At 40.5% G+C, this 14,198-nt stretch overlaps 1 protein-coding gene across 6 annotated transcripts in view; it reads right to left on the reverse strand.

The window, feature by feature from the left end:
* Positions 1-1,945: 1,945 nt before the first annotated feature.
* The window catches only part of EXPH5 (exophilin 5), a 36,484-nt gene continuing 24,231 nt past the window's right edge, over positions 1,946-14,198 (reverse strand). For all 6 annotated transcript variants that reach the window (XM_071734972.1, XM_071734983.1, XM_071734992.1 and 3 more), the window contains 3 exons: positions 12,990-13,038; positions 11,231-11,357; positions 1,946-9,849 (listed from right to left, as the gene is read on the reverse strand). In XM_071734972.1, the coding sequence (XP_071591073.1) occupies positions 4,523-9,849; positions 11,231-11,357; positions 12,990-13,038 (5,503 nt within the window). In that variant the 3' untranslated portion in view covers positions 1,946-4,522. The remainder of the gene's footprint in view (positions 9,850-11,230; positions 11,358-12,989; positions 13,039-14,198) is intronic.

The following is a 14,198-nucleotide window of genomic DNA, read 5'->3' on the forward strand; positions in this document are numbered from 1 at the left end:
GCAGCTGAGGGGAGAGCAGGGAGTGTAATTTACCCTGAATTTAGCAAAAAGGTGTCACTATCTCACACAACACTAGTATCCAAGTTAGGATGTCATGGTCTAGATGGGCTGACAACCAGATGGGTAGAAAAATGTCACTGGGCTTAGTGGGGCTGGTTAAGGGTTTATCTCTGCCTTGTAGACAACAACAAAGGGAGCACCGCAGGGGCATGGGCTGAAGTGGTGGAGATGCTGGGTATGCAGATGCTGCCAAAGGGGGCAGTCACTGAGGGACTTGGCCAGGGTGGAGAAATGAGCCATGAAATTAAACAAGAAGTGCTGCAGCAGCTGGGTGCCAGGGACCACTGAGGGCAGGCTGCTACCTGGGGAACAGAGAGAGGGAGCACAGCCCCATGGCTGGCAGCAGGGCTTTGCCAGGGCCTATCCTGCATGTGGGCAGTGGGGGGGCACATGGGCCACCAGTGAGTCCTGGCAGTAATCATGGTCTAGATACTGGTCCAGCTTTGGGCTCTCCAATATCAGTGAACTGGATGAAGTTCAGGGAAAGCCACTGAGATGGTGAGGCTGGAATACTGGTCCTCTGAGGAGATGCTGGGGGAGCTGGACTTGTTCAGCTTGGAGCAGAGGTGACTTAAAGGAGGGGATGAACCCCACAGTGATCTTGGGGAGATCATCAAGGAGACAGCACAGGGTGGAAGAAAGAGACAGCTGGCATAAGCTGCAAGAAGGGAGTTTCAGCCTGGAACACTCTCCATGAGGACCACTAAGTGGAGACAAAGGTTGCCCAGAGAGGCTGTCCAGCTTCTGTCCTCAGAGATTTTCAAGCCCCAACTGGATGAAGCTCTGAGGATCCTGACCTGACCTCAGAGCTGTCCTGCTGTGAGCAGTAGTTGGAACAGAGACCCCCCTGAGGTCCCTCCTTGTCTGAGTTATCCCCTGATGAAACCATGGGATAACTGCCACTTCTTTAAAATGTCATTGTTAGAAAGGTCAAAGGTCTTCAGAGAACAGGAGCATCCTAATGGGTGGACAGTGATCTAGACAGAAACACCACTACCTCATAAACCATGTTTCTGAAACGAGGCTGAGGTACTGTGTCACTGAACTTGGGTACCACAGGTACTGGCTGTAGTAATTAAGGTTTAAAGACAGTGGTGAGGCTCCCACACCCTCACACTGCACATGGCATCCAGGCTGACAGACAGTGGAGAGTCCCACACACCATCACATTGCACGTTGCAGGCAGGCTCCACTCAGTCCTAATTCCAGCTGAAGTGATTTTCACGTGGAGCTCATCACCTTGTGAAACCACTCATCAAACTCTACCCTCGGCTCCTACATGGAATGTTGGCTCATCAAGGCAAGCTGTAGGCATATGGCTCACTAACAGGTGCACACAGAATCACAGACTAGCAGGTTGGAAGGGACCTCAAGGATCACCTGGTCCAACCTTTCTTGGCAAAAGCACAGCCTAGGCAAGGTGGTCCAGCACCCTGCGGGTTAAGTGTCCAGTGTTGGGGACTCCACCACTTCCCTGGGGAGATTATCCCAATGTCCAACTCTTCCCACTGTGAAAAATTTTCCTCGTGTCCAAATCTCCCTGGGAGTAACTTGTACCCATTACCCCTCATCTTAAAAGAAGCCATGTGGCTCCTTGTAAGAAGGGAGCCTCTGTCTTCTATGTAGCTGCCCTCCAAGTACTGGAGCATGCTGATGAGGTCTCCCCTAAGCCTTTTATCCAGGCTGACCAAACCCAGTTCTCTCAGCCTTTCCTGACACAGCAGGCTTCCCAGTCCTGTGATGGACCCAGGCTGAGTGTCCCATTTTAAATCTCTGGTATCATTTGCCACCGGCACCCTGACAACAACACTAAGATACTGAATTTCATTTTTTTAAGGAAAGCATGGAATTTACAGTAAGTGAAAAATAAACACAGCATCAGCACTTTTTTTTTCATTTGAATGCATAATTTATTTCAAACAAATAATTTTAAATATGAAAATTCTATAAATTAGGAACATCAACAGAATTTACTTTTGCCAAAGAAAAGCTTGGAAGAGCAAAGTCATCAAAAATCTGGCTCTGCTAAGCTGAATGGAGCTCATGACTGTTCAAAGGGTGTTTCTACCTACATTTTCACCCAACTCACTGTTTTACAGAATATCATTATTCAGTGTAAGTATTAGTTTACAGATCCCCAATAGGATGCAGTAGTCTTGATTTATGAACAAAAAAAGTTTTTAATTGCTCACACTAAATAAAGCTGCCTGACCTCCTCTATATACATAGCATAGCAAATGGAAAAAATTTATGCCAACAAGAGAATTTAATCTGGCTTCTGTTGAACAGGTAGAGAATATTTACAAATAAAAGTATTCTAAACCATCCACTTCTAGTCATGAAAAACTGTATGACCATTCACTTCCCATGTAAACATTTATCTTATAATCCTTTACCTTATGTAGGCTGGTATTGCCAGTTTTTGGATTAACATAGGTTGCAGAAATGTACAGCATCAGAAATTCTTCACTGATACTCAGCTGGTTGGATTGTCTTACTTTATCCTGTCCATACAGAACAGAGCCATTTACAGAAACACACTTGACCTTAGAATACCACACTCCACAAGACTGCAGTTACATGGTAGTCACTTCTCCCAGCATTGCCTACGTCAGCATCATGTGTTCATATCCTTCCAAAAAAAGCATGTCATAGAGACCAATTCTGACTATAAATATAGAGTTTATATTAGTTCTTCTATGTACAACAAAAGACAAATTCCTCCAGTATAAAGTAATAATACTTATTTATTGGTACAGATTTGAACTACAGACCCACTTCTTTAACGAAGTTTATAGTATAAAAAAATAAGGATACCAGTTACCTATTGTAATATTTTAACCTTTTAGTTTCTTGTAGAGTAGTCAGGGATACAAGCATTGCTTGTTCTCTGTAAAATATATTATTTTAAAACCTCAGTATACTCTTCTTCCAGCTACAAAAATATAATTATGTCCTACAGAAATTTTGTTGAATTAAAAAGAGTATAAAAATACGTATCGTGTGAAATTAGAAACAAAATTGAAGCAAATGTATCATTACTTAAAAATACTATCTTCTAGCTCAGTGAGCCACTTCCTATTTTGCATAAAATGAGATCAAAGCTTTGTCAGAAATTTGATAGCCAGGGACAAATTTTGGCTACTAAGTAACAATACTAGATTATTTGTGTGGCTGTAGAAAAGCCACTGGAAAAAGTTTTTATGTGTTCAGTCCAAAGTATAACAAACACCTTGGTGACAGAGGAAATAGTTGAAAAATACCAAAAAAGGACAGTAATTTAGCAAAAGGCAAAAAGCATTTCTTACTGGTTTTAGTTCTTTGTACCTAAAACCCTGGCAGTCTGTACAATGCAGCTGTGACCCAGCTGAGTGTCCCCTGGGACTGCTTTGGGTGGTGCCACCCTGAAGGAGCCCAGTGGCTGCAGGTGCCTCACCTGGGACCAGCCCAGCATAGAGGTAAAACTTGAAGGCCTAACAAGCTGCATTGGTGATGGTTGTATTCCCACTGTCAGGACAATTTAGGATTTTACCTATGAGGTTTATGTAGGAAATAAATAGGGAAAATCTTTCTAGATTTTGCATGTTTTAAAGTGCCTGCTTCATAATGCAAATTAACCTATTCCTAAATCAATGGTAGAAAACTGGTCATTCATCTCAACTGGAACCAAAGCTGTGCTGGCTATGAGCTTCTTGTGTTTGAGAAGAAATTTCCATGCTCTGCTGTGTTTCTTACTATCCTGCAGTGCCTTGCCCTTTGCTGAGGGATTCCCTGTGCACTAAGCAGCACTTCTGCAACTCACATTCCTCACCGCTCTTGCAGTGCTGAAAAATCCTGGTGTGGAATCCACCCCAACTTCATGGCAGAACAAACACCACTGAGGACACTGCCACAGTGCTTCCCAGGAATGTAGAAAAAGAACATTCATACAGAATATGCAGTAAAGAATGAACAGGTTTAATTCTGTGGGGGTGTTTGTTGGGTGAGATGCACAGGCATATCATGCTTGATCTGGTAAATGAGGAAAATTTGAGAAACAGCAATTTATCAGGGAAGTAACCTCCTCATTTTCTGTTACATCTTGTAAGAAAAAGCAACTCAAGGTAGAATTTATCCATTCCAGCACTGTGTAGCTGGCAGGAGCCTAAGCCACTGCTTGATGACTCAGAGGAAAGGCATCTCTGGAGTTACACAGCCCAAAGCACCACAATTGTTTACCTTCTGTGATTTTGGGAGGGGGTATTTTTTTTAGCATCCTTTTTTTTCCTGCTAGGGGAAACAACAATGGTGAAATATTTAATGCAGAATTCAAATGCTCAGCTAACATAACATACTAACTTCTTTAAAACTAATGAAGTTGTACCAATTTATAGCAGCACAAGAACTGGCTCCAAGTATTTTACATGTTTTTGCCTGCCCAGAAACTACCAAGCTATCATGCCATCTTAGTACCACGGGCCTCTCACAGCTCTGATTCTTTATCTACCTCATCTAGGTAGTATTCATCATCAGTGGTGGTATCACTGTCTGAATCTGAATAAGCTGCTGGGTCATCCTGATAGATATCAGTTGGCTCTCTGGGAGATGAAGCAGTAGATGACATTTTGCTCCCAGCAGAACCTGAGCTCAAAAGCTCAGCCCTGTTTATGGAAGGAGCCTCTCCATCTCTGAGAGCACCAGGGTTATTAAGAAGACAAGGTCTCCATAATCGCCCTTCTGTGAGTGACCTCTTGATATTTTCTAGGAAAGCCAACTGTTGCTCTTTGCCAAATATACCAAATTCAACAGAAGGATACATCACATTTCTAGTGCTGTAACATTTTTCATTGTCTGATGCCCAGTTTTCATTTTCATCACAAGACAACAGCTCTGAGTAAGACTTAAATCTCTTCCCACGTAGACCATCTTTTGGTAGGATATTGCTTCCCGAGGCAAAGGTCTCATGTGAATCCTGAGCACAAACAGTCTCAGAAAGGTGACGCTCACGCTGACTTCTGGCACGGCTCTTGTGCAACTGAGAGCTCTGCAAGTTAACATTATTTAAGCTGGCAGACTGGGAGGTATTTTGACACTGACCAAGCACTGCCTGGGCAATCAAGTTTTGCTCTGGACATAGTCCTGCCTCCAAGCAGATATTTACATAGGTGTTTGAGTTCTTGTCAGCTAAAATTGGCAAGGGAGGGCTGTAGGCACAACTTACAGCTCGTCTTTTCTCACCATTCAGTGGTTCTGACGTAGTAGCACTGGAAGATATGGGCTGGATTTTGCTTTCTAACCTGAGATCAAGTGTTTGGGAATTCTTATTACTCGTGGTTACTGCTTTTTCTGGAAATAGGGTTGTAAGAGTTGGCCTATTTTCTACTTTCACTGAAGTTTTTTGGGGACTTACAGCTTCCTTCTGGGAGTATGAGATTGCAGAAGACCTCCAGTTGGTGTTATTAACAAGCAAAGAAGGATTGTTCTGATCTTCAGTGTTATTCTCAGCTGCTCTTTGTCTTGGTGTATTTTTATCAGGGTCCAGACTGTGATTCTGATTTTCATTGCTGCTGTCCAGCTGCAGCAATGGCTGATGCGAATTTGTTGAAACCATTGAGTCAAGGGGCACTAAAGAAGTGGTACTTCCATTGTTCTGTGAAAAAATGTTACTTATGTGTGGTTTAGGAGGTAAATTTTTACTTGAAAATTTTCGGCTTGTTTTATAAACAGCTGCCAGTTTATTTTTAATCGAGGGTCTATTTTTCCTTTTTTCTATATCTTTGATTTTGTCTCTTGTGCAGGCAGAGAGAAGCTTGTTCTCATCTTCTGCACTCTGTGCTACCTTTTGACCTTGTGCAACCCTGAGGAGTTTACAGTTAATGTTCAGGCTGCATTCATTCTGCCTCTCTGATTCCTGCAAACCAGTATAATCCTTACCCATCTGATTATTCTGTGAGCTTTGCTCTTTACTAATTTTTGAATTCTTTAATTCATCTGTTCCTGTGCTAACCACTTCATCTACCTGAAGTAATGGGTCAGCACTGCTTGACCCAATCTGAAGACTTGCTTCAGATGCCTTGTTCTGAGACTCTGAAAGCACTTTGCTACAAGAGTTTAAATAATTTGCATTTTTTCTTGAACTGTCAGCCCTTAATTGCAGTCCACTACATTTATTATTATACAGAGGTGTGGTCTGGTGTAGGAAATTTACCCTCTGTTTGACTTCACTACCATCCCTGTACTTGTCTTCTGCAGGAGGAAGCGACACGTCAGCATGCTCTGTGTTACTGCTCCTTCCAAGGGAACTTTTCTCTCCTGGGTGGAGAAATAAACTATTATTATTCATGTTCCCTTTGGGGAGATGACAGCCATTTTCAGAGCTTCCCTTCTGTATACTATTTTTATTTGTTGACGTAGAATACAAAGGATTCTCTAAACATCTGCCTGGCTTGGGAGGGGTTACTAAAGTGGGCATAAGCAGTGTAGCTTCCTTCTTTTCTTTTGTATATATTTCTGTATTTTGACTGCTTGAAGCATCAGAAATAGCCTTACCTGACTTAGCCACTATTGCAGTGGATCGCAGGCCACCAAAAGAAATCTTTTCTGTCACCATGTCAGAAAACACATTTTCTGCTAATGAAAGATCTGCTGAACTATTTTTCCTGTTATGTACCATATTAATTGACTTTGAAGTACATCTTTTCTCAGAGCTAGGAGGTAAGTGGGAATTTTCATCTTCACTATCATCAGCAGTTCCTAAGTTCAGAGGTGTGACCACAGCTGAAGCTGTTTGGTCAGAAGAATATGAAAGCACCTCTCTTTCCAAAGTACTGGGGAAAAAAGCATTTGTTGAACTCACATGACCTTCATTTCTCTTGTTTTGTACTCTTGATGATGGAGCATTTTCTTTGGGACAGGGTAAATCTGCATCCTCTTCATTTTCTCTGAAGAGTTTACAAAATGTTTTTGAATGTCTTCGTGGTAACGTGTAATAAATTGAAACTAGTTCATGATACTTGATGTGATCTTCATCAACACAAACTGTAAAGGTGCTTGTAGTTTTATATTTCTGCAAAAAATTTCCCCTTTGATTACAATCTGAAAACACAGAGGATTGTCCTCTGCTTAGGTGTTTACAATTGTCTGTCAGTTCAACTGATGCACTACTACTTTCTGAATCACTGCGACTTTTCATTAAAGGACTGGAGTAATCTTTATTACTTGTAGCAGTATTTAACGATGGTGATCTTAAAAAAGAATTTTTTGAGTCTAAACAAGACAAATATCTCCGATAAGAACAAAAAGCATCAGCTCTGCGTGAATTTTCAGACCTTAAACAGTTGTATCTTTCTCTGTTTTCTCTTGGTAAGGAGATGGGAGTGTCTGCCATGATAGTACCAGCAATACTCGCTGATTTCCTAGGCAAAGTGTAATAAATAACAAGTGGGTCAGGAGATCTGAGGCTGTTTCTGCCTAGGGAGCCAGTAATGCTGCAGCTACTGCTATGTCTCATCAATCTGTCTTGCTTATGAAGCCTTCCAGTACAAGATGAATCACTCCTTATTTTTCCACTTTCTTTTTCAAGGCAAAAATAACTTACACTGTGTTCGGAGGTCTTGGAGTCTTCACCAAAGCTACGCATATAAATACTTCCAGAATTTCCATTTTGTGGAGAACTAGTAGGGAATTGTCCATTACAGTCCTTAGTAAGTAAAGTGCTTGCATTTTGCAGGGTATTCTGTGAAATCTTTTTGGCAACACCTATTCTGCTCATTTGAGCTGTTTTTCCACCTTCTGCTCGAGATTCAGTAACTGTGCAGTTTACTGAAGAGCTTGTTAGTGTTCCTAAACATTTAGAATTGTCTTTATGAGAAAGTGCTTGTGGAGAGGTTTGTGAGGAGCTAGATGAACACTGAGGACAGGACAATATGCTTTGACAGTTTGCTAGTTTTTCAGTGGATGGAGCAGAAGCAACATTCAGCAGTGAGGACAGTCTCTTTGGGGAAGCTTGGTTAATGGCTTCTGCACTGCAGTTATCTTGTTTGATGATCTCTCTTTTTCCTGCATAATGCAGATTATGCTCCCATTCTTTCTGACATGGGAGAAAAAGTTCCTTCCTGCTCTCATCAGCAGGCAAAACACCGGGAGGGTGACAGAACACACTGTTGGGTGGGCAATAATTTTCCTTCATTTGTACATTTCTTTCATTACTGTTTGATGCATATGTTTTTGCAATATCTCCTCTGCCAGTGACTTGGGGTTGTCTCTTGGATCTCATCGTGTTAAACAGAAGTGCAACGCTTTGCAACATGGCAGAAGCAGGGCTGCTAGAGGGAAAACTCTGGGTGTTACTGTAGTTTTTATCTGCATGTTGAGAAATGGACTGTAACGGTGGCACGTCTTCATCTGGCAGTTTCACACCTTTAACCTTTTCCAGTTGTGAAAAGCCTGCCCTACCACTTCTTTGAGTAACAGCAACTGAATTCCTGTTCAGTCCTATAGGCTTTGTTAGGTCCTTCATATTAGGAAAGACTGACTCATCCGTTCTGGTACTAGATGAAGAAATCGAAGAGTTACAACTTAGTGAAGGCTGACAGCCTTCAGTGAATTCTGAAAAAGTTCTGCTTGCACTTCTTGTTATCTTTTTGACATTCATATTTTCTGGAGAATATATGTGAAAATCATTCTGCAGGCGCTGTGAACCAAACTTGGCATTCTTAGTATGTGGCCACTGCTGGTCATTTAAACTAGCCATCATTATGTCAGAGCTGGCATCAGAGGAAATAAATGCTTCATCACCGTAGTACTGAGGAGTATCAGCCCAAGGATAGCTGTCTTTTCTTCCATAAGAAGAATTCTTTTGATTTGTATAGAATTTGCCAAGAGAAGAACTATCTCTGAAGTAGGATCTAGAGAGATTATTTTCTGACTTGTATAATGGGTAATTTTCCCAGTTATCAAAGGCCAATGGTGAAGTAGCTTCATCAGGGCAACTAACTCTACTAAAGCAATTACTGCTTGAAATAGATCTTCTGTAGTGGTGTTTTGGGTGGTAATATGCATATTTCTTGGTTTCTTGCAAAGAGTTAGGATATCTGCCATGGTCTGTAGCATGAAATTCCATCAGTGATTGGGTTCTAAACACTTTTTCTGGAGCTGATGTTTGTCCAGGGGAGTCTGGTGTGTTGTTCCATACAATAGAAGACAGGGGAATTCTTTTTGGGTTCTGCCGACCAAACCTTGGTACAAACCCATTGTTGTTCTCTCTTGCCAATGGATTTTGTAAACTGGATGCTGATAGCTGGTCAGAAGATACTGATGATGGACACGTCCGAAGGGAACATACCGAGTAACTTCTGCCAGCTGTATCCCTGTTCATACAACTCTTGTGCCTAAACCCACTGTTCTGTGCTACAGAAGGAGGGTACAAGCTGCCTTCTGAGGACCGTCCAAAAGAAGCAGAAGACAGCTGCCTGCCCCGCAGGTGAGGGCTTCCATCAACAGGATCACCATACCTGTAACCTTCTTGAAAGGCTGCCTGGTGCCAGTTTATGTACGCATTGCGTAATTTCCTCGGTCTGATGAAAATCTTGTGTTCATCTTTGGCCCTCATTGTTCTCAGTCCATCTGGGAAAAACGTGCCAGGCATCTCACTCCAGTCATTTCTGTGTTGCCCCCTACCAGCAGTCTGCCTTGTTGAAGTACAGAATGCACTACTGTATTGTGCATTTGATACACTGCTGGTAGAAACTGTCCTGTCCCATGGCTCTTGGGCTTGTTCCTGGGCCAGCTGGTCATCCAGATCATTTAGAACTGCAAAACAGAAAAAAAAAAAAGGATACTTGGATTTATTTTCTTTAATAATCTGACTATGTTAAAAAGTTTCATGTATCACATTAATAATCAGAACTGGCTCTGGAAGGAGCTGGCTCCTCAGCACTCAAAACCCTTACCAAACCACACATTCTTCCTATTCTTTCTCCAAAGAACCTTTCATTGGTCAGCCATTACGATAAGCAAAAAAAAAGTGCTGCTCTATGACTGATCTTAAAACTACTATTTATGTAAATACTAGTTTTTGTGCTATTTAAAAGAAAAATAAAACAATCTGAAGTCTGAATTCTTATTCACATGCTATATATGTGTGTGTGTGTGTCAACTTTCCAACACTAGTCTGTAAGCAGAAAATCCCCAAGAGTAACTCACTAGGCAAACAGGGACCTTTCTGTGCCCATAACAAAATACAGTTGTGATGCATCAGTAAGAAAACACAGAATCCTGCAAACCATCAGACAAGCACATTCAGTAGTCTAGCATGTCTGCTGGTTGTTTCATTCAGAAAAGAAGCTCTCCACTGAATTGTAGCTTATTATCTTAAAATGAGCACTGAAAATAGCATTTGCTGGATATAAAACATTAATGAAATAGTTAGGAACCTGTGATTCATTCTAGAAACAAAACTGTATTTATACATATAGACAGCCTCATGAACTGGAATTAAACACCATGCAGCTCAGTTAACTGAGATACTCAGTCACAAGACTAGGTGACAGCAAAAACCAATTATGCCTTTGCTATTTGTATTCTTTTTGTATTTTGAAAACAGCACACATAAGATACAAACACAAAAGCATATGGATGTTTTTTACATCATTTCCTAACCATTTAAACAAAAAAAATCAACCCTTATTGGTCCTGACAGATCTGAGCAGAATCATTGAGAGCATTGCAACACGTGTATAGTTGGAATAAAAGGTGGTAGAAAGGTACTAAATTTTTCCATTATTCTAAGTCTCTCTTCAGCAGGAAAGTGCCTGAGAGAGTCAGTTTAGAACAAGAAAAAAGTCAAGTTGTTTGTGAGTCTTCCATTTGGAGGACATCAGCCGAGCTATATCCAGTTTTTCTCTGTCAGTGGGCAAGTGTGCACAGTTATGACTGACTCTCAAAGTCAGTGCTAGGCCTTTGAGTTTCAGAAGAACCATCATGCAGTACTCTACTCTTTCAGCATTAGCAGCTGACTCACACTCCTTCCCAATCATGCTTTCAATCTGTGATATCTTGTAATTCTGCATGGTAGAAAGTAATAAGCCATGTCTACACAGCCCATGCTTTTGCAGAAAATTCTCTGAAATCAGTCACCACAGTCACTTCTGTTAACAATAATATCACAACAAAGTAAGGACACAACACTTACCACTGAAAAACTCCTTCTCTAGCTGTTCATTCCATTCCTGTGTAATTTTCTCCATCATTTCATTTTGGTTTGCATCAAAAGAATGACCACTTGGTTCAGCTGACAATGGGGAATTAGACACTTCAGCCTGTTAGAAATTGGAAGTCAAGATGCTTTTAGTTCTATGTGTGGGTTCAAATCATCCTTCATTGCAGATTACAAATTGTGTCACAAGCAACAGAAGTCAGTAAACTCTTTGTGGGTCCTTTAAATACTGTATTATTAATACAAATAAGGATTGTAAAACAGCATACATTTTAGAAATTTTTATGTATGTAATAAGGAGATTTGCTTATCTTGTCCTCACACTGTAACATGTTTTGTATAGATAAGTTATAATAACCTTACAATAGGGGGCATAGTTTACTTATTTTCTCCATAGGCATCTTATGCCTATGTTACTGCATTGTGTCTCTTAATTTAGTTTTTCCTAATCACTTCTTCCTTTACTACTGCCTTTTAAAATTCACACACTGACCTCCCAAAAGAGGTTTAAGAATTTAACACTGTAGTCAATTTTCATATTGCAAGACAGCTACGATAAATTACCTTAGCAGTGGGGAAAATGTTACCCTATTCCTCATCTAAATTTAGTATACATGTTAAGCTGGAGAGGTCCCTATCCCATCCATATTTCTCTCAGCTCACAGTCTCAGATGGCTGAAGTGCAGGCAACTGCTCAGCTGCTGATTTACTTCAGCTGAGACTCTTACTCCTTTTTTTAATACAAACCCATCCTACTTTATTCCTAAGTTCTCAATATTCCTAATATTTTGCTTGTCCAACTATAATAGTCTATTCTCTGATAAGATCTTTTTATCATCTATTAAAATAGATTATCCCTTTGGTTTTGAAATGTGAGAGAAGGGAGGTGGCCAATTTAACACCTCTATACCTTTCATTGTATAATGTACTCCTTCTTAGTCCCCTTTGTGACTATACTACACAATTGAAGAGGAGGAAAGACATGCTAGTGATACAGTGCAATAAAGTAATTAAAATAGCAAAGACCATACTTAGAGAAAATCTGTCCATTTCAACATTTTAATGTCTATTAATGTCTATTAAAGTGTTCACTTAAAAAGAACAGAAATAAATCTGTTCTAACAGATTTAGAAATCTAATACATTCAGAAATATATCTGTTCTAACAGAAATAAATCTGTTTCATCCTTAAATTGAGCTTTTGCTTATAAAATGGGACATTCAGCAAAAAAATAAATTTCCAACTGTCAAAATTTGCGTTAATTCTGTGCGTGGAAATGTTGCAAAAGAGGCTCTAGCTTACTGTCTGTCCAAGTCAGATAGGCTTTTTCACCTTCAACAATTTAGAAGAAGAAAAAAATTTAGAAGAAACAAAGTAAATACACTAAATTATTCAGTCAGTGTGAGTTTGGAAGTTGGTTACAAAACATGTGAGGGTTCTGGCCCAGGAAATTAGCAATGTCATTATTCTGTCATTAACAGAGAACTGAAACATGATAAGAGCTAGACTTGAAGCTCACCTAGGAAAGCTTTGGACTTGTATAGTTAAAAGGGCAAGCTCATTCTACTGCTTTCAACATGTTCACAACACAGAAATTTTACTCAGTGTTTAACAACAAAAACTGCAAGAATGTTATTTAAACATGTATTGTATAAACAGCCTAGAGAAAGAGGACTAGTTTTTGAAAAATCTGTGGTTCAAGCATTTCTGACAAAAGTGCTCACAAGCTCCTTACCGTTGCCATTTCTTCCACTTTTGAACTTGGGTCTGCAGAACTGTCATACCTGTAGACAGAAGGATTGAAATGTTGGCTTTGAAAAGGAATGTGACAATTCTACCAGGTAGTAAATATCCAGCAGTTTTAACAGCCACGGAGAATCATCTGAAAAAAAGACTGCTCTATGAGGAATCTTTTCCCCCAAAAAATCCTGCTAGCAAAAAATGCTGGGGAAATGTACCATTCAGTCTGGCCTTGTCAGCTGACAAATGTTGTAGCTGCACAGCCAAGGATGAACTCAGCCTACTCATGTCTTACTGTCTGCAACAGCCACAAAGTAATTGTTTCAATACAGCATTAAAATAAGATGGTATTACTTCCTTTTCACAACAATAACTTAGTAGGTACTACAAATAGCCAAAGTTAACTACTTGTAAATCTGTGAGTGGTTTGCATCTGCAGTTCTGTTTTTGTTTTCCATTTCTCTGTGGAATGACCCCTCTGTGCTCTGACCCCTCTAAGGAAGAGAGACAGCAGATTGGTTTTGATGTGAACTTTGGAACTTGCTGCTAACCATCCAGAACAGCCTTCATTCACCAACTCTAACACATGGAAGAAGGCTTCTCTGCTTTCCTAAGCTATATAGGACTGCAAGGGTTTGGCAGGGAACTGGCTTGAGCATCTGTGAGTAATGCAGTGGTTAGAACAAGCCAAGAAGCCCTGAATATAAAAGGTATTCTGTCCTACAGGGTGACTTGCAGACATACATATACAAAATAATCCAAAGAAACAAGAACAGAGCTTCACTGAGTCTATTCAAGTCTGCAAATCCTTACTTTACAACTAAGTCATCCTGGTCCCTTCAAAAGCCCTGAAGGAAATGTTGCTCAGCTTGTGCTTCTTGCCAGTCCTTCCTTGTTTCAGAAACTGTTTTTTCCCAGGAAGTTAATTCTTGAGAGTAAGTGAAGTAGGGAAAGAGGGTTCTGCTCAGTCCTGTTTGTCTCAAAGTTTTTTTGAATGAAATTGTTCTTAGTCTCTTAAAACCTTCTTGTGCTCAGGTAGACTACTTTATTGTGCTTCAACAGCAAGTATAAACCGGCTTGTTGGCAGGTTCTTTGTGGCCCAGCCTTTCCTCCTGAAGTGCTTTGTCATTTGTTTGCAATGTGCTTGCAGGCAGGGAAGAACAGTTGAAAGGTGCAATTTGTTTTTGCTTCTGTAATTGTGAAC

This window comes from Heliangelus exortis, chromosome 1 (assembly GCF_036169615.1).
Source record: "Heliangelus exortis chromosome 1, bHelExo1.hap1, whole genome shotgun sequence".
NCBI classification, from domain to species: Eukaryota; Metazoa; Chordata; class Aves; order Apodiformes; family Trochilidae; genus Heliangelus; species Heliangelus exortis.